The sequence below is a fragment of the Marmota marmota genome, unplaced genomic scaffold (assembly GCF_001458135.2).
Source record: "Marmota marmota marmota unplaced genomic scaffold, marMar, whole genome shotgun sequence".
In the NCBI taxonomy this organism is placed as follows: domain Eukaryota; kingdom Metazoa; phylum Chordata; class Mammalia; order Rodentia; family Sciuridae; genus Marmota; species Marmota marmota.
In genome coordinates this window covers 8,834,071-8,855,502 of record NW_026000101.1, presented here as the reverse complement: position 1 = coordinate 8,855,502, position 21,432 = coordinate 8,834,071, and the positions used below count along the sequence as shown (strand labels likewise).

At 34.9% G+C, this 21,432-nt stretch overlaps 1 protein-coding gene across 3 annotated transcripts in view; it reads left to right on the top strand.

The window, feature by feature from the left end:
* Positions 1-10,690: 10,690 nt before the first annotated feature.
* Smc2 (structural maintenance of chromosomes 2) overlaps positions 10,691-21,432 on the top strand; it is a 52,277-nt gene continuing 41,535 nt past the window's right edge. For 2 of the 3 annotated variants that reach the window (XM_015492114.2, XM_048783286.1), the window contains exons 1-9: positions 10,691-10,902; positions 11,711-11,940; positions 12,556-12,705; positions 15,262-15,384; positions 16,800-16,838; positions 18,231-18,341; positions 18,525-18,569; positions 19,373-19,606; positions 19,914-20,063. In XM_015492114.2, coding sequence (XP_015347600.2) covers positions 11,773-11,940; positions 12,556-12,705; positions 15,262-15,384; positions 16,800-16,838; positions 18,231-18,341; positions 18,525-18,569; positions 19,373-19,606; positions 19,914-20,063 — 1,020 coding nt within the window. In that variant the 5' untranslated portion in view covers positions 10,691-10,902; positions 11,711-11,772. Of the gene's footprint in view, positions 10,907-11,710; positions 11,941-12,555; positions 12,706-15,261; positions 15,385-16,799; positions 16,839-18,230; positions 18,342-18,524; positions 18,570-19,372; positions 19,607-19,913; positions 20,064-21,432 lie in introns of all 3 variants that reach the window. The other variant, XM_048783285.1, reaches the window with a different exon arrangement.

Genomic DNA, 21,432 nt, shown 5'->3' with positions numbered 1-21,432 from the left:
GCAAAATTACCTTCTCCCTCTTCTGACCTGAAACAGACATTTGGCATCAATAAGAAAAATAAACTATGATTACTTTTACAACCTTCAGATGTGTTCATGCCCCCTAAAGCATAACTTTCTGAAATAGCCTTACTGATAAGGCTATTTAGTGGCCAAAATGGCCAGAACTGATGGAGAAGTTTGACAAGCTTGAGAACAATTTCTCTCCTTTCCAGCCCTTTCTCAGTAGAATCTAAATTGCTTTAGTAATTCAGCACTTAAGTTGAGATACCAAATTGTACCATAGAAACCACAAGCCAGCACTTCTAATGACTGAATCATATGCACTCTTTAAGCTCTTCAAATTCCACAGTAAGTTCTGTTAAAATTGTGTCTCAAGCTTCATTCTAGAATTGTCATAGGTAAGTTCCTCAGAGAAAAGATTTTGAGGCAGACAGTAGTATGTACAAAGTTTAATTGGAGTACCATCCAGAATACTTGTGATCTAGTTCAGAAAACATAATTTGTCAGAGGGGAAAGCTGAAGCATGATGCAGTCAGAACAAAGGCCTCAGTTGATGGTGTAGGGAGCTGTTAGGAGAACCTTGTATAGCTATCCTTGTTGAAGGTAAAGGCCTAGGCTTTTGTGTCTCTGCTTTAACTTATTGGATATGGGTTACCATAGGAGAGCCATGAAACTCATATAGGCAGCCTTCTTCAGTGGAGGGCAATGCCTGGGAAGGGAATCACTGGTGAGTGACATCAGCAGCCAACACACCTGCTGCCTAGAGGACACTTATTTCTGTCCTGAGGATGATTCTACATAAGGGAACACGGCATATATTATATAAGTAATATACATTTCCAAATAAAATTATGGGCAACTTTCGGTTGAAACCATTATTTCAGTTTTTGTTTGCCATGATCTGTCCACTTGAACTGCTGTTTCTGTTTCCAACTATTAAAAGCGTATTTCACCTTAAGGATTCAGCTCAAACATCATCTAAGAAAATCCTCCCAGGGTGTTTCTTCTGTGGACATTCTTGGCACTATACACTGATTCTGTTTTATAGGCTGCTTTCCGTGAGGACAAGACCCTCTAAGTGGATGGCTGTGGGGCTGCTCCTCAAATTTGAGGCACAGAGAAGCTAAGATTGAAGATGGTAGGGTCAGAGAAAGGGTAACCTGAAGGATGAAGATAGGGACACTGTAGGTTTCTTTTGTTTTTCTGGAGTCCCACATGGATAACACTAGGATTCTGAGTCCCAGAGTATTTTATAGTCCCATTAATGTCTTCTAAGCCTGATTCTTCCTCTTTTCACAATACTTGATAGATTATTTCCCCACTATTATTCTTGAAGCTTTAGTAGTTTTTAAGAATCCTATTCTTGTCATGACATTGCTTCAGAACTTTATCAGGTCATTTCAGTTTCTTCTCAGAGCTTTTGTCTCCTGCCCTTGACTCTATCCCCATTCATGGCTGAAGTCTGCATGGTAGTCATAGTACTAGTTTTTGAGGAACCTGACCTAGGGAGAAGGCAATATTAGGTAGTCAGAGTCTGGGTTGTCAAGTCTTACTGTTATTTTCCTGCAGAGTTAACCTCGACTGTTTCACTTTTCATTTTTTAGGGAAGCAATTTCTTTATTCATTCCATTAAAATGATTTGTACACAAATTTTATTTCTCATTAGACCTTTAGTTACTAGAGATAAAACGTAAATTTAGGAAAATCACAAGAAACCTTAATTTGCCCATTTGCAAATTGAGTGGCCATTAATTCTGCCAGGGCCCCTTCATCTGCAGAACTTGATAATTTTATGGGATGTCTCAATTTTGTAAAGGTTGAGAATACCTTATCTCTGGTTTCCATATTAGTTTGCTGACAGACATGCTAAAATACCTTTTTTGCTACCATCAAGTAAAATAACTACTCTGACAGACCAGAATAACTCAAAGTAAAACAAAGAAATTTCACAAAGGCAATCATAAGGAACTCAAGGGCAATTTGACTTAAAGCAGCTTGAAATTTTAAGAGAAAAACAAAAATGTACTCTGTTTTCTCATTTGCTTCCTGTTTCCTCTTAAGCACGTATACTCTATCTCCCCAAAGATTTCCCCCTAAACAGAAAAACACATTACACAGCTTGACCTGTAATTTAAATCCCAATTAAGCTTCCAGTTAGGATATGTCTTCATCATAAATCTGTTGTGAGTCCCCTAGTGTTTTGCTAAATTCCCTTATCCTCTTAAACAGCATGATCCCAGTTTTCGTTTCCCTACACATAAATGCTGAATTATAGCTTATTTATTAGTTTCATGAATAAGACTAATTTGATTGCCATTTGCAGAGAAATTCTCACCAGGTTATTATACTCCTAGATCCCATTAACAAATAAAAAATATACAAAATAAAAATTACCTCAAATTAGTCTTCCAAGTAGCATTGTTGGCAACAGTTCTTTGTATAAAAAAAAAAGATGCCACTAAACAGAACTACAAGAGTGCATTATAGTTATAAATAATATTGGGGTACATTTTGACATAATTATATACTGACATATAATTTGCTATACTTTAGTCCCCAGTACTTCCTCTTTCCCTCCTCTCATACATCCCTATGTTCTTCCTCAACTCTACTGGTCTTCTATTTATTTATAGTTCTTTTTAAATTTGTGCTTTACAGATATACTTAAAGGTGAACTTCACTATGATGCATGCACTCTTTTGTTCCCCCTGCTCAGCACTGCAACTTATGCTTAATCCAATCTGTTTTAATAAATATTTGCAAATCTTCCTTTTTTCCTATTTACTCCTAATGGACATTGATTTTTCACTAAGCATTCACTCCTTATGAGTAGTACTTATAGAGGTTCAAATTTCATGTTTTTGCCTGAAACCTGAGTACCTACTATAAATCCAAGCTTGACTGAGAATATCTAAACATCTGTGAAATGGGTCAGCTGGGGTTTCAATGACTTGAGGGCTTCAGGAATCACATGGGAAGGACAGTTACTTCAGGCGTCAAGACTGATAGCTACTCCTATACAATTATTGTATATGATTACTATAAAAATATGCTTCATAATCAACAAGAGCTGATATCTACTATAATATAAGCTGCACACAGCAGAAATTTGAGGTGCTGTCCACTAACATTTTTAAAGACTCAATGATTTGTTGAATGGATGGACCTCTGCTTTATGCTTAAAGTCTAGTGTCAAGATCCAACTTATTTATCTATAATAATAATAAACTTGTATTTCATGAAGTAACTCAGGGAAAAATGTGGAATTTGGTACAGCATATGTCAATATTTTAAGCAATAAAATCATTACTATTAATAATAATCTCAAATAAGATAACTCAAGCTAAGTTTAAAATAAAACATTATTTTAGATCCTTGAAGAGCAATGAAAGGGAAACTGTTTAAAATATGTGTGCATTGTTCTTTCCCCTAAAATGTAAAATGCATTGTTCTTTCCCCCCTAACTTTTAGGCACAAAAAGCCTTGTTTTCACAAAGTCATCTGAATGGATACTCAAGTTTATACAAACATACAGAAATAGTTCTCTGTTGCAGTAGAAATATTCTAGACATGTAGCAGCAAAGAAACCACTTAATATTATAATATATTGGTTTTAGTGTAAATAGTTGTAGTCTATTTGTTTTAAAATCACATTTCTTTCTAATCATTTTTTTAAAGCAGTGCAATTCACAAAAGCCACGTTATGGAACCAGCCCAGATACCTGTCAACAGATGAATGTATAAAGAAAATGTGGTATATATACACAATGGAGTTTTATTCAGCCATAGAGAATAAAGAAATTATGCATTTGCTGGTAAATGGATGGAACTGGAAGAACTTCATGCTAAGTGAGATAAGCCAGACTCAGTCAAGGGTTGAATGTTTTCTTTTGTCTGTAGAAGATAGACCAAAATAAGATGGTCTGTGCATGTGTGTGCGCGCGCTCTCACATAAATCCCATGAAAATTGAAGGGAGATCAGTAGAGTAGAGGAAGGAGCTTAAGGAAAAGGAAGGATAGATAGGAAAAGGGAGAAAGGGTGAAATGAAATTGTCCAAATTATTCTGTGTGCATATGTGAATATGCCACAGTGAATTTCATCTTTATATCTATAAAGCACTAATTTAAACAAACCGTAAATAAATAGCAGGAAGACCAGTAAATTAAAAGAAGGGGACCAGGGGAAGGGACAAGGGAAGTGAAAGAGGAAATACTTGATATTAAAGTGGAATGACTTGTATTCAACGTGTTATAATTATGTCAAAATGAACCCAAATATTATATATAACTATAATGCACTAATAAAATCATTTAAAAATCACTTGTTTCTTATGTATGTATCTAGATCATACTGTGCTTATATATTATTACTTATCTTTATAAAGTATGTATTTTCCTTATAAATTGCCCATGGGAGGTTGGGAGAAAGTACCTGAAAATGGCAGAAATGTCTTAGACACATGATCTTCATCTCCTATAGATAAGATACATAAAGAGAATCAAACTTGGATTGCTGAAGTCCCACCTGAACTCCACAGTGAATATCCCATAAATACCAGTTAAGAAAAAAAGAAAATCCTCAATCTCTTGGAAATGTATAGATGCCATCTATTATGGTCTGTAAGACCCTTGGGACTCAAAGGAAAATCTGGAGCTTTAGGGATTTCCAAGTATAGGCAGACTGGAAGGCAAAAAGTAACAGACAGCAATTTATGAATTTCCCATTGCTCACCTACCCATAGTGAAGTGGAAATCAATGTTTGGAGAGGACAGAAAGGAAAAGGGAAGGGAGTTAGTAATCAAGGTAATCCTTGAGTTTCTATTCATGTAAATATATTTGATGGAGTGTGCAAGTAATTATTTAGGAATTTAAATAAACAACAAAAAATAAATAACAACAAAACGATTATCAACTTTTATCTGAAAAACAACTTCTGAAAAAATAGGAGAATGGGTGTCTTCTGTTTTGGAAAGAAAAGTCATCTCTATATTTGAATGTTCTTGTAGTCATTCATCCTTTAAATAACACTGATGGAGCACAGCTGTGTTGGGAACTGGACTTGATGCTAGGTCTCCAGATACTAGGAAGTGTTGAACAATGATATCAAGATGCCTGTGGTGCAGACAGGCAAACATGAATGAGTGTGTGTATGTAATAAAGGAGCACAAAGGACATTGACAGCAACTAAGGGAGTGATACCTGAATTCTAGGTTTTTCAACTTGAAACTAAAGTTGCTCCTATATCATATCAGAAGCTTGTTTGTACTTTATAGTCCAACAACAAAACAAACAACAACAACAACAAAACATGAAACACAAACAAATGAAAAAAACATGACCTGAGAAAAATTATATGGTGCTGAGAACCCTCTGAAGCATAGACCTGAAGATGTATTTCATGGTACATTCTTCAGCCTTATGAATTTCACAGTAGCGATGGTATTAGACACAAACATTATTTTTCTCCAAATTGACTTCTATTGTCATGTATAACTAAAAAGAATTAATAAAAATATTTTTTGGCAGTTGTTTTTAAAGTCTTTAATATTAGACTAATGAGAAATGATCACTCCCATCAATTTGCTGAACCTGAAAATATTGAATATTTCTGGAATATATTGTGCATTCTAGCATTCAGCATTTTTAAGTCTTTTTTTTTTTCGCTTCTATACTGTTTTTTTCCTTCAACTTAATGAGAAAGTAGCAAATGAACCCACTGAGCTTATTCATATTTAACTAATATTTATTGTCTGCTATGTGAGGCACTGAGGTGTATCACAAAGATATGTCACAATAGGAATAGAGGTCAGAAGAATGTGGATAAAGGGTTAAAGAATTACAGAAGAGACTATAATTTTTTTTCAGAATGGGTCAGACTTTGGGATTAAAATAAAAATAGAAATACACATGGGCGATGTGGAAGAATGGATGCACATTTCAAAGTGCAGAATGTGCAAAGGCAGAGATAAATGTTTCAGGTATAACAAAGTTAAGTTACACCTTAGGAGGTTAAGATGGTAAAGTTAAGATGACTTCTGTGCATCTCTTAGACAAAATTTTGCTAATTCTTGCTTCATTAAATGTTATTTTTTATTCCATTTTCTGTGCAATCTAGGCTAGATTGCCTTTCACTTTTCTCTTTCTCTCGTTATTATCTTCATATACGTCTTTTACATTCTACTATAAACTGCTTGGAGACAGGTCCAAATAGTTTTCCTCTATTTGTCTTTGTGTTAAGAGTGAAGCATTTATTTATCTGGTAAAAACTGAGTTAGGTGATAAAAGTAACTAATTAGAGGAGGATCAGACATGTATACATGTTTTTGAAATAAAAAATAATTAGGAAACACTATGACAGTGTGGACAATGACATGAGAATAACACTTGAATGAGGAGCTAATAATCATTCCCATAAAAGAAAGGGATAAGACAAAGCGAAAAAGAGAGAAAATGGGTAACTTTGGCTATAAGCCAAGGATAGCTGGAAAAACTGAAAGAATAAATACTATATACATATTAATATGAAGATGTTTCATGAATAGGGTACAAAAATATTTTAAGAGCTGGTACTAGACTTCTTTAGAGAAGTAATTACTGGTTTTTAGAAAAAGCTACTTTGAATATAGAATGTGAGAACTATAAGCAAGAATGATGCAGGAACAAAACAAAGATCATTGATACTCTATGAAAATAAATGAGAAGACCTCCTCTAATGTGGTTGATTCGACCTCCCTTTATAAACTCAGAAATGCTGGAATAAATTTAACTATTGATATGTAAACTATAAACCTAAACAACTAAAAAAACAATAAAAAGGGAATTGTCAGTGACAGAAGAAAATCAAAAAATTGGAGTAGAAAACAGAAATTGACACCATGGTGGCTTTCTAAAACATTTCTCACTATGTTATGAGCCTCAGGAGCTACCAGGTGAGTACACACATTTTTATTGTTGCTGTTGTTTTGGTGTTGAGGATTGAACCCAGAGCTTCTTGCTTTTACAGCTTAAGTACACTCTCAACAGCTAGTAGCTAGGCTTTATGTTCAAAAACAAGTCCTTGAGCATTGATGAGGCAGAGGAATTGCAACCAGGCCCTAAAGAAGTGTCAGCTACTGATATTATAGATATGCTACCTATTTAGCTGAGATAAAAGGCAAAGGACTTTGTTACTTGCTTGGAGCTTCAGATAGGAAGAATATCCTCTAAAATGTACCTGTGAGAATACAAAACTTCAAAACTCTTGCAACACATCTCAATTTATAACATCTGCATAATTCAGAAATCCTGAGCTGAGAACTTATAATTTAAAAATGCTTCAGGATCTTTAAGAGCCAAAGAACCTTGGCAGAAATAAATGTACAATTTCTCAAAAGGGATTCTTTCACAGCTCAAGGCATAAGAGATTTCCATAAACAAAACAACCCCACTGAAGATCACCACATGAAGAAATAAATCACTATGAAAAAGATTCAGAAAATGTTGTAAAAGGGAGATTTAGGAATTCAATAGCCAGGAATAACAGAACCACCTGAAAAAGAAGACTAAGTATTTAAACCTGGTTAAAGAGGCAAAATAGGCAGCTTCACAAAGACCAGAACACATAGTTTTATTGAAAATAGTATTGTCATTGAAATTAAAATGCATCGTTCTAATCAGATCCCATGTGTTAGCAGATATAATCTCCTCCTTTCCTATTCCTTATTTTAAATTATGCTTCACTGTGTTTCTTTAAAAGTTTGTCAGGTTATTTTTGAAGAACCAAAGGTCAGACAACATGGTAGTAGAAATGAAATATTCAAAATGTGCTAATCATTTCACTTTAAAAATATGAACTTTCTATCATTTAGCAATTCGTCCCCTTGAATTTAAATATTCTCTCCACAAATGCAGCAACCTTTCCTTTTTCTGCAATTCCTTTCATTTTTTTTCTTCTGTGTTAAGTTTCAGGGGGAGAGGATTGACTCCTGACCATATAAGAGCTACTTCAGCACTCTGAAATTATAAAAACGTATTCAGGGAAGAAGGGAATCCCTCCTAATGCCCTAGAGTAGAAGACCAAATTTTTCTCTGAGGTCCTGATTTATAGCTTTATCCAAGTCATTGTTATTGTTGCTGACTCCCACATAACTAAGGCTCCACTAGCTGCCGAGATTTCTCGACAGTTTAGCTACTTCCTGCCAGTGTTGAGGCTTCCAAAACTTTTTATCCATGATAATGAAACAAGAACTGCATTTATTTTAGTCTGTTTCTAATGTCACTCCAGCAGGTAGCACTGGCTTTGTGCCTTTGTGTCCTTTACTTACCTGTAGATATCTGAGGATCCAGTCATAAGTCAGCTATTAGTGATTTCCTCAAGTACCTCTGTACCACATTTAGCAGAAATTCCTTAGCATATCTAGCATGTACTATATGTAAAACAAATAGATATCTCTTTATTTTAAGCAATTTTAATAGTTTTGATGGGAGCATTTAGATGTGTGCATTCTTAAAATACACAAAAGTCCTTATCCAGCAAAAGTGCATTTCAGTATAAATCTTCATCCATTTGACTTAAGGAGATCAGTTACTATTAATCTATCAAAATAGTTGTAAAGGCTAATAATGTTTGTCTTGATTTATATTTTTATCCCAAAGGAGAGTTTATTTCACAATATTAAAATCTACATTAGGATATGCTAGTAGGTTTAAATTCTTTATTCAGAAAAGTAATGAAAAGGTACAGAGCTGAAAGTAGATGTATAAGATTCAATAGAGCCAATATAAGTGAATAGGTGTGGAGATGCAAGAATCAGGGAGGACAAAGTGTATTAAATTGATATTAGGCCACTATCCATCGTTGACATTCTAGCACAAGTGGGTAGTACATCAAATTACATAAATGAGTTCTTTCTTTTTATTTTTTTTTTGTAGTTGTTGGTGCGTAAAATGCCTTTGTTTTATTTGTTTATTTTTATATGGTGCTAGGGATGGAATCCAGCGCCTCACACATTGGTAGGCAAGTGCTCTGCCACGGAGGCCCCAGTTCCATAAGTTCTTTTTTAAACAAAACAAAACAAAAAAATCATAAAAATCTAATTTTACTTCTTTAAACTGAAAAACAATTTCAAAACATAGGCTCGTTTTGGGTAGTTTGAAACTGGCTGAGATTATTGCAAAGCCATTTCAGGGCTGAGAAGGCAATTTAATTCATGTTCTAAAATACATGGTCTAAATAAATGTGTTATCCCTCCCCCCACAAGTCCATATATTGAAATTCTGACTTCCAAAATAACAGTGGAAAGTGCACCAGTAAAAAAGACTGGAAAGCATTCCTCACCACACACTGACTACAAGCTCCTAGTTCTTGACTTCCCAAGCTTCCAGAACTGTGGGGAAATCAATTTCTGTTGTTCATAAAGTAGCTAATTTTGTTATACCAGCTCAAAAGAACTAAGGCACTCAAAAATAGTTATGTTGGCCATTTTTCTGTACCTTGCCTTGAATAGCACCATAACCATTTTAAATCTAAGCCCTTTCTAATTCGTTAGCGACAATGTGCTCAAGTGAGTACAGCTGAAAACCATGCTTTTTGTTTTTAGTAAAGAACAGTGTACACTTGTAACAGTATCATTTACCAGTAGTACTGGATTCTGTAAATATTTAAGAACACTTGCTCTGCAGCTAGACTGCCTGGGAACAAATCCATTTCTCGGTTAACAGTTGACTAACCATTCTGCGACTGTTTACACATCTGCAAAATGAGAACAATGTCAAGCTGGCATCGTGGTGCAGGCCTCTAATCCTAGCCATCGCGTCAGGTGCAGCAGGACGATCACAAGTTTCAGGCCAGCCGCAACAATTGAGACCCTCAGCATCTTAGCGAAATACTGTCGAAAATGCGCCCTGGGGTTCAATTAAAACAGTTTCAGGAATTGCATAGAGTCGCTAATTCGTGTTTTTAAACGCGGAGGATCACAGCCTGACACACTGAACTCAGTAAGCGCCAGCTGTACTGAAGGACCTCCAATAAAACTTCCTGAAATGCTAGGCCTTCCATTGTTTATGATGACATAGTTTTTCAGGGTAAGGAGTTGAACAGTAGGCCTAGCACCTACTACCACCTCATACAATTTTTCCGGGCTCAGATCGAGTCCGTGAGCACTGGATTCCCCAGGAGACATGGAAACTTCAGGTGACAAGGCTCGCCATTCAGAAGTCAACCAGGGGCGGAGCCAGAGGCCCGAAAAGACCAGCGCCTCCGTGGCCCAGCAAAGTACAGCTTCCATCTTCCCAGAAGCTGAGCAATCCGAGGAGAAACTAAGGCTTCTAACAGAATGATAACAGACGATTCACTCCCCTGCGCCGCAGCTCTCAGATTTAAGCACTACAGAATCCCGCTAAACTCCGCTCGGAGAAGGCGGAGTCTGCAGGAGGCAACTTTGGGGCGGAAGGGGCCTGAGGCGGGGCGGGGCGGGAGAAGCATGAGGCCCCCAGGCAGAGGCTTGGGGCTGCCCAGAGTGCGCCGGACGCCGGTGAGAATATACAACTCCTTGTCCTGTAATTCCCGGGCTCAACGACTTTAACACGCCATAAATTCCACTGTCGAGATTCTCTTTCCTATCGCCCTGTCACTTTGATCATTTGAGTGGAGGGAAAAGGTGAAACTTCAAACTCAGGCAGATCCTAGCCGCCAGCAGAGGAAATAAGCCGCAGAGATGGGGTCCTTTGCTCGCGCCGAAATTCAAAGGCTTAAATAGTTCCGGCGCGGGTGCTGTAAAAGGCTTTGGGATAGTACCTGCTATGGTAGAGTTTGCCTCATAGCATCCAAAGCCTGGTGCGGTTATCCCCTTTCTCCGTCTTCGTGACCCGAGGGAGTTTTGGTGGCGCCCCAAGCACAGGCGGCCTGAGGCAGTGCCGAGGTAGGTGCGTATGCGCGGCCGGTTGGGCCCGGCCTGGTATCCTGGGGGAGATGGAGCAGGAGGAGGGCGAGTGGCCAGAAGGGACCACAGCGATAATTAGGAGTAAAGACTGGTTCCTATCTAGGCTTGGAATGGGGCTAGGAGGTGCAGAAAAAAGCTGTCGGGAGGAGAGGAAACAATCTGAGTAAAAGCAAGAAGCTAGAAGATGCGAGATTTATCTACCCTGTTAAATACTTGCTGATTTTCCCGACCCTCAGAGTCAGACACTATTCGGGTATGCAGTGATGGACTTAGGTGAACATGCTACAGAACCTTGAATTGTGATTAGTTGGGTAAACAAATGCTGTTTTAAGTGTTAACTGTAAGTGCTATGAAGGAAAAAGAAAGCCTAAACAGGATGGGTAGAGGTGCTCTTTTACATAGGAAGGACTCCACCCAGTAAGGTGATATTTGTGCATGATGGCAGTAAAGGGCAGAGTGAACCATGCCACCATCAGAGAAGTATGTTGTGGGTAAAGAGAATGGGATGTGAAGGATGTGAATCAGTAGTCCTTGTTAGAAAGAATATGATGAAAGTTGAAGGCAAGCTGTAAAAGAAAGTACTAGTGGTCATTAACAGCTTAAATGGTTTAATTTCCAAGTAGAGACTAACTATCTTTTAAAGTAGGAGAATGATACCTTTATCAGATAGGGTGGTTTGACAGCTGTTTTATTTCTGTTACCCTGTCATACCTGTTTTAGTTTCTCTTACACATTATAATTCTAGGTTTGCAGTTCACTTAAGTGGTGTTATTTCTGTTTTGTACAGACCTGGTTTTGTGGTTTGTTTGATGCATCACAGAGGTTTACTGGCGCAAGACGGTATTGAAAATGCATATTAAATCAATCATTCTCGAGGGATTTAAATCCTATGCTCAGAGGACTGAAGTTAATGGTTTTGACCCCCTCTTCAATGCTATCACTGGTTTAAATGGTAGTGGTAAGTCCAACATATTGGACTCCATCTGCTTTTTGCTGGGAATCTCCAACCTGTCTCAGGTAAAGTGCAAACTTTCTGATTTATGTGAATTTAAGTTTGGCAAGGGAATCCTCACGCAACTTTGGAGACTCTTGCCAATGTTTTCTTCATTTGCATTGTTTTACTTAATGTGAATTATATCATATGTTAGTGAAGCCCCTTCAGGAAAGCATTATTACTCTGTTGGAAGAGAAAATGGAAACTCAGGCGTTGCTTAATGTGTTTGGTAGTAATACCCAAACTCAGGCATTTTGACTTTAAGGCAGTATCACTCCAAAATCTCTGTTTGTCCCCTCTAGTGTTATAATGCCTTTTAAGGACATACTAATGGATTGAATGACAAGTGAAATTCATAGGCACTGTCTATGATATGTCAAGAGCTTTATAATGTTTGAACAACCAATAAAAAAAAATTGAAAAAAAAAAAAAAAAGAATGAATTAGAAACTTCAAAGAGTTCAATCAGGAAAAGCACTCATTGAGTTGTTGTCCATTGTCCTTCCTTTCCTTGCCAGTGTATGCTACTGCCTATCCTTATTCATGAGTGGGTTTTCCAACTGTAGGGAACCCATTTTTAGTGCTGCTTTATACAATATAGAGATTTGTAGTTGATACACTTTTTTTCTTTTGTTACAGGTTCGGGCTTCTAATTTACAAGATTTAGTTTACAAAAATGGGCAGGCTGGAATTACCAAAGCCTCAGTGTCGATCACCTTTGATAATTCTGACAAAAAACAAAGTCCTTTAGGATTTGAAGTTCATGATGAAATCACAGTAACAAGGCAGGTGAGTGATTATTAAATATTTGGATACCGTAAGAACTCTGGTGGTCTGATGCATTACTTGTCAATATAACTTTGCAAAAAGTGCTGGAGACAAGCCAGATGCAGAAATGCATGCTTGGAGTCTTGGGAGGCTAAGGCAAGAGGATCGCAAGTTTAAGACCAGCCTCAGCAACTTAGTGAGGCCCCAAGCAGCTTAGCAAGACCCTGTCTCAAAGTAAAAAAAGGGTTGAGGATGTGGTTTAGAGGTAAAATGCCCCTGGGTTCAATCCCCATACCAGAGAAAGTGTTGGAGACAAGGTTTATGAGCAAAACTGATGCATCAATACTGAATCAAGTCCTTAAGAGTAGTTTCCTTATAAGGTCATGTACTGCATAATGTCAAGTCAGTCAGTGATGAACTGCATATGTGATGGTGGTTCCATAAGATTATATCACCTAGTGATGATGTAGCTGACTTAGTTTAGTACACTCTGAAGTTTGCACAGTGATGAAATTGTCTAATGATGCATTTCTCAGAAAGTATCCCCAGTCATGTGATTCTTAACGGTATTAAAATTTTGATCATGCAAGTTCCACCATTAACTAAGAGGATTGAAAGAGATCTGGAAAGTCTTTCATCCATTATAAGAATTTAACCATATCTGAATTGTAAACCATACTTCAATCCTTTCTGGCTATATACTTAAATAATCCAAAAACCTGATCTTGCTATCTTCTAAAATAACCCATTCTGGTTTTGGACCAGTCTTGTTAAAAAAAAAGTTATTTAAAAATCTGATGGAAATGTGAAGCTGTCTTATAGTTATGTACTTTAATCTTGGTGCTTAAAAACAAAAGTTTTGTTTTTTAAAATTCCATTAACTCATTTTCTATCTTCATACTATGTCACTGGTAGATTCTCTTCTCTATTTTGATAAATACTTATGATTTTTTAAAAAAATGGCTACATCTTTAAAAAAATGGCTACATTTGGACAGAATCTTACTCTGTTATTAGAATAAACTAGGTTTATTCTATTTTAAATATTTTCTATATTTAAGTGATCTGCCAATCAAATGTTTTCTTAAGAGAATCTCACCAGGTCTTTCACTTGATGTTTGTTTCTACTTCCTTCACTTGCCTGATCCCATCAAATATTAATTAGTCTCCCTCTCTCCTCAATCTTTCTTTTTGTTTTTATTATATATTTTAATGCATGATACCTCCAGATCAGTGTGCCAGAATTGGTCTAGTAAGAGCAGAATTAAGACTTCTTCCATTTCAATACTCTACTTCTGTTTTTCCCATTTGACATTGCAATATTCATAATAAATTGTGGATTCATAAAATTTACTTGAAATCACTGTAAAATTTTTTATGTGTGGTATGTTACTGCCATTTCTGCATATATGCAGGTTTTTTTTTAAGACTAATAAGAACCTTATATTTGACCCTTATTTTATTTTTTTTTAAGATGGTCAATGTTTTCAGCTTGTCAAAGTTTTGTTTTTTAAAATTCCATTAATTCACACTTATTCTCTATATTAGAACTATGTCACTGGTAGATACTCTCCTATATTTTGATAAATGCCTATGATTTAAAAAAAAATTGACTACATTGGGACAGAATCTTACTTTGTTATTGGGCATTCATCAAATAATATCCCTTTTGGAATTGTTCTTAATACTAATCTACCTAATTTTAACTGTCCTCATTCAGATGTCTTTATCAAAATTTACCTAAAGTCCTTGCCAAATTACTTAGGAGCAAGCATACTCAGTTTGTTGTTCAGATATATTAATATATGTACTATCAATCTAACAATCCTGTCAGGAAAGACATTTATTTAATATTTATTAACATTTATTCAGTATTTATTAATTTCTTGATGTATACTGAATGTTCTTGAATACATTGGAGTATACATACAGAAAGAAATATGAGATAAAGATCTTGAATAAAGGCCTCAGTATCTAGGGGGTGAGACAATCATATCCAACATAACAATTTAAATGCTATGGTAAAGTATGAGCAAGCCAGTTTCTGGCATGCCTTGTTCTTAATGAAGCCATGTTGAAGCTCCATGGCTGTCTTTAAGTGGCCAAAATACATGTCTTAATTCCTTTAAAAATTTTGTCAGAAAATGATGCCAAACCACTTGTATAGCTTTTAAAAGTATCTGACTTCTTTTCCCTTTGAAAAGTGGAGGAAGAGGAGTTCACCTTTGAGTGTGGAAAAATTGCAGAAGGAAGACCAGGAAAAGAAAGCATGTTTTATACTTTCATGGAAGCATAAAGGTAGAAGTGATCTTAGAGACAGTTCAGTGCAGGCGAGGTTAAGAGAATTGTGCATGATTACATAGGTAGTTAGCAAAATTCCCCGAATTAGAATCTAGTTGTTCTGAATATAGTTAGTAATTGTTTTGACCATGACACACTTTTCTACCATTTACTTGGGATTGATTTTGTTTATTATTAATTGGATAGAACAAATAAATGTAAGGTAATATATGTAATTTATCATTTTAGAAGAAGTTGGGTATATACATTTATGTTTTTAAAAATGCTTCCTTTTTAGGTGGTTATTGGTGGCAGAAATAAATATTTAATCAATGGAGTAAATGCAAACAACACCAGAGTACAGGATCTCTTCTGTTCTGTTGGTTTGAATGTTAATAACCCTCACTTTCTCATCATGCAGGTATTTTGTTTGTGGTCCTTATGTCTTTTGTAATGGTTTTACTATTTTTAACTTATTGCAACAGATGTGCCATTCTTTTTGGATTTATTTTTTATTTGTGTTTATTGTTTTTATTTCCATTTTTAGGCACCTTTTAAGAAATGCAGTTAGTTAATTGTTTGGGCACCTTTTTAAGAAATGCAGTTAGTTAATTGTTAGTGATGTTTTCTACCATACTATGGACATTTGAATTTTAAAGAATGTGTAGAAATTATTTTTCTTGACTGATTTTATTACTCTAAGGACAATAGCTCTAATGGTAGAAATGCTATCATTGTATATTTTTAAGTTATTGGGTTAAAGCATCTTAATATTTATGGTATAAAAATCTGAATAATTTTTCTGTTTAGAAACTCATGTAAATGAAAAATAAGGCTGATACTAAGTTGCACTTAACATTTCACTTGAAATCTAGCTGTCTTTTGAGAGCGTCCTAGCAAGGTCACTGGCAGGACCCTAATGGAACCATGTGTTTGTCCATTTTATGTTGCTATACCAATACTATAGACTAGATAATTTATAAACAATAGAAATTTATTTGGGAAGTCCAAGAGCATGGCACAGGCCTCTGGTGAGGGCTGTGCCATCCTCCCAACATAATTTATTCCTTCATAAGAGTAGAACATAATAGAACATAGTAGAACATAAAGTATCACATAATTATTTCTTAATACATCCTACCTCTAAACACTGGGTTGCTTAAGGGAATAAGTTTCCAACACACAAACTTTGGGGAATGTATACAAACTGTAGACCAAAATAAAAATATTTTCATTACATATTAGCTTCAAGGCTGAAAATTTACTTCTAGTGAATATGTATCCTAACAAATTCAATTCTGGGAGAACTGGATGTGCAGATTTTTGTTTTGTTTGCTTTCAGTAATGAACAAATGTAATGTTCTGGCATTAAAATAAAATATTCTATTTGAGTTGTACAGGTTTGTTGTATATTTAGTGAGGGCTATCAAAAAATCTAGAAACGTTCACAACTCTGCTAAAATCTATATACATACTTAATCTGTTGTAGAATTGTATACTCCTATAATTTTAATATTAACTATCTCAGAAATGAATTAACTGTGAAACTGAAACTGAATTAACTGTGTTTCAATTATTTAGTTGTATCATTTAATAACTCAGGTAATTTGTATCACTGATAATATAATATTCCACAATAGCACATTTCTAAAATTCTAGAATTATAAAGTTCCTTTAGTGTCATGCCTAACAAAAGTAACATCTTTTCATGAAAAAATACCTCCTCAATTGGTATATTGAGATATAAGAAGCCCCCCTACAGATAAATATTGAATGCCATTAGTTCACATTTTATAATTTGTTAGTATTGTAGTAATTTTGTCATTTTATTTTCAGGGTCGAATTACAAAAGTATTGAATATGAAGCCTCCTGAGGTAAAAGTACCATTTGTGGGTAGTAATTAATTATAGCTATTGTTTCAATCTTCTAGGAAACAAAATTTAAAAATAATTTTATGCATTAAAATTCTTGGAAACATTGTTTAGTGATTATAAAGGAAGTTGTTTGTTGAATATTTAGCACTGTACTCAATATTAAAAGAGTTTTGACAGCATAAAGCCACCTTGCTCAATTCATCTTCCATGTCAGGATTAATACTATATAAAAGCTTAAGAAAGAGCCAGACATGGTGGTGCATGGCTGTCATCCTAGCGACTTAGGAGGAGGCTGAGGTAGGAAGATCACGAGTTCAAAGCCAGCCTCAGCAGTGGCAAGGTGCTTAGTAACTCATTGAGACCCTGTCTCTGAATAAAATACAAAATAGGGCTGGGGATGTGGCTCAGTGGTTGAGTGCCCCTGAATTTAATCCCTGATAACCACCCCCACCCCCCGCCAAAAAAAAGAAAAGCTTAAGAAAAAAGATTAATTTGCAATTAGTTCATTTTGTAGAATAGGTTATTTAGGGCACTGAGACTTAATTTTCTCTTGGAACCACCTTGAAACAGTTGGTGTGAAGGAATGAATATTATATATATGAACAAAGGCTTTTCAATTTTTTTTTTTTTTTTTTAATTGAGAAGAGCCAGTAAGATGGATAATTGATAATACTAGTCTGTTTGAGTACAGGGCATGCTTATTTTCCATAGATAACAGCTGAGGGGGAAAACTGCTAATTTGAAATCTACGAAATATATGTTACGTAGCATGTTCCAGGAAAATTGCCATCTTATAAAATTATGATTGATTCATATTTTCCTTTTTCACTGTGCTTTTCACAGCATTGTTTTGTTTAATTCTCAATGCTGCTGTGAGACATTGTCAGTACTCTGGAGGCAAGAACTGAAGCACAGAGGAAATTAAGTTATATGTAGTAGTCGTTAACACATGTGCCACAATTGGAAGGCTAATGTTGTGCCATACTTCAGGCTTGTTGGCAAAGTGGCTGAAGTCTGACTTGAAAGAATTTTCAATAGAAACTTCCTAAAATGAAAGAAGAAAGGGGTGTTCTTTTTATTTTTTACTTTTTTTTAAGTGTGTAATTGAAGGGAAAAGGAGGAATTATTGGCTTCAATTTCAAAAGAGAGAAACCTTGGAAACTTAGTGTATAGCAGGTTTGACTTTAGAATAGGAGTGAGGCCAGAAATGTTTCTTGAATAGAAGAGTTGTGGTTAATAGCTACATTTTTATCTGATAGCTTATGATGTTTTTAAGCTCTTATTTTGGTAAGATGCTTAGGGAGGTCAGTCTGCAAATGATATAAGTAATGTAAGTTCCAGTGAGATGCATTGTTTGGGGCTCTTATGACATTATTCTAATTGTCGTTCCAGATTTTATCTATGATTGAAGAAGCAGCTGGAACCAGAATGTATGAATACAAAAAAATAGCTGCCCAGAAAACTATAGAAAAAAAGGAGGCTAAGCTGAAAGAAATTAAGACGGTAATTAAATTTGTATAAAACATTTTTGGAAAAGAGTACCCTTTTGCATTTGGAGTTTCTGCTGTAAAGAGGGAAATATTTTTTTCTAATCAGTTTTCCAGTGTTCCAGTCTACTTTTCTTTTTAAAGTTTTGTTAAATGGTATTTGACATACTGAAGATACTGATATTCCTCCATTTTTCAGATACTCGAAGAAGAGATTACTCCAACCATTCAAAAATTAAAAGAGGTATGTATTTTGTATATAAGGAGAGCCAGTTAGAATGTCTCTTACAATTGGTGATGTATCCAAAATTAGGCAAATAGGGATGAAGTATATACTGTTTCTTGGGGATTTTTCTTGAAGAAATAAGGAATTTAAGTACTCCATAACAGCCTCTGCTTGTAGAAAGTATGTATTCTGCATCTCTTAAGTCATGATTTTGGACAATAATCTTCCATTGCCTTGGAAAATGATATGCTAGATTTTAATGTTTTATTAAAGAGGAGCAAGTGTGATTTTCCTGGATAATTAAATGTAGTACTATAGTACTGTAAAGTAGAACTTACATAATCGATACTGGAAAAACTGAAAAATTATGATCTTGAAGGTATCCCCTTGATTATGGATAATCTTTCTATATCTGTTAGTATGAACAGGCCATTTAACCACTCAGAATTTGTTTCTTCATCTGCACATTAGATACTTAACTATGTATCACTTGATGAATTTCTGGATTGTGTATAGAATTCTTATTACTGCCAGTTTTTGAACCATATATCCATATTTCCTTGTTAATTCCAATTGCCTCATGTTATATTAGAAAAATAGGTCACACGGAATTCATTAGAAATGGTATAAAGCTATCTAAAAAGTCAAGAGTTTTGATATTATTTAAAATTTCCTAAAACTAAAATGCCATGGTCATTTAAGACAAAAATTTATCATATCATGTAATGGGAAATTTGAAACATGATGCTGTAGTTTGATTCTTTCCAAGTTTGTTTTGAAAAGTATGAATTTTGAATTATTTATTCTGATTTCTCTTTCAGGAAAGATCTTCCTATTTGGAATATCAAAAAGTAATAAGAGAAATAGAACATTTGAGTCGTTTATACATTGCTTATCAGTTTTTACTGGCTGAAGATACTAAAGAGCGCTCAGCTGAGGAGTTAAAAGAAATGCAGGATAAAGTTGTAAAACTTCAAGAAGCATTGTCTGAAAATGATAAAAAAATAAATGCACTTAATCATGAAATAGAAGAATTGGAGAAAAGAAAAGATAAGGTCGGAACATATAAATTGTTAAATTACTCTGAAAAAAATGTACAATAACTATTTAAGATTTTTTTTTTTTTTCAATATACTATGGATTGAACCAGGGTATTTAACCACTGACCCAGATCTGCACCTCTTTTTATTTTTTATTCTGAAACAGGGTCTAACTATTAGTGGCTATTTAGGATTTATTAGGCATTGTTCTTAATGTAGGATAATAAAATGGCTTATATAATAAATATTTTATATAGAAATACAAGAAAATTAAAGCATGAATATATTTTAAGTAATTTCAGTTGTGTTTATTTGATTATAGGAAGTTGGAGGTGTACTCCGATCTTTAGAAGATGCTCTTGCAGAGGCTCAACGGGTTAATACTAAATCTCAAAGTGCATTTGACCTCAAGAAGAAAAATCTGGCAAGTGAAGAAAACAAACACAAGGAGCTAGAAAAAAATATGATTGAGGTAAGCAAAAAAAAAAAAAAAAAAGCTTTAATATAATTCTAATGTATATTTATTAATATTGTGTTAATATTTAGTGTCTCTACTGTGAGCTAAAAATAATTGTTTGAACTGGAGATATACTAGTGATAAAAATGGTTAAAATTCTCAGCCTTGTGGGTCCATTTGGGAAAATGATTATAATGAAATAAGTAAGTAAAATATATAGCACATTATGTAGCAGTAACTGATGTGGAAAAAATATCAAAGTAGAGGAGAAAGTTTGGAGTTCAGGGGAAGGAGGGCATAATGTGGTATTTTAAATTGGCTAGCTATTAAAGTATGAACTTGCCATTAGCCACGGTGGAGAACAGAAAGAACAGGTTTACATGAGGAAAATAAGTGAGCATAAAAGGCTTGAGATTTCCTGTTAGATATCTTGAGTGGTGATGTTGATTAGGTAGTAAAATATATGAATATTAATCCAGACTAAAATACAGATTTGGGCATCATTAGTATCTAAGTGATATTTAATTTCATAAGACAGGATAAAACTATCAAAGGTATGCGTATAGATGAGAAGAAGTTTAAACTTCAGGCAGTGCACTAATTAAACATGTAAGTTAGGGTACATGAGGAAGAGTGAGCAAAGAATGGAGAAGATACAAAGAAAATCATGCCAGTCCATAAGTTGACCTACAGCCCAAGTGAAAAAATATTTCAAGGAGAAATGGCCCTGAGATCCTGATAGAGTGTGTTCATACTTCCACAAAATGACAGCAGAAAAATACAGGCATGGATATAGAAAACTCTTGAAAAATTTTCTGTAAAGGATAAAGAAGGAGCTTACTGAAGGGTAATATAGAAGTAAGCTTTTTTGGGCTTGATTTTATAAAGAATAAATTATACATTGATGGGAAAAAATTTGGTAGTCAAAGCAGCATTGGTGATTCAGGAGAGAGAAATTGTTGAATTCTTAAAACAAGCTCCCTCAGTAGGTGAGAGTAGGATAGAAACTGGTGTGCAATTAGAACAGGTAGCCTTTGCAAGGGGCAGAAATAGGTCATTCCCAGACACAAGAAGAGTCAGTATGTACTATCATGCAGGCAGATGAATAAGTGTGTGATAGAGCTTTTGGAAGTTCTCTTAAGTGTGATTCTGTTATCCCAGTGAAAGTATGATTTGCCTTTCCTATGGGAAAGAATTAACTTATTTGAAAATAAAATATTTATTTTTATTGTAATATTAGGTATTGCTTCATGTAAATACAATTATCAACTTAAGAAACACGGGGATAAAAATTTAGACAAACTGTCAAAGCAGTATGAATGTGTGACATAGCATTTCTGTTTTGGCTTCCAGTAGCTGAAATCAGTTCATTATTTCCTTTTCT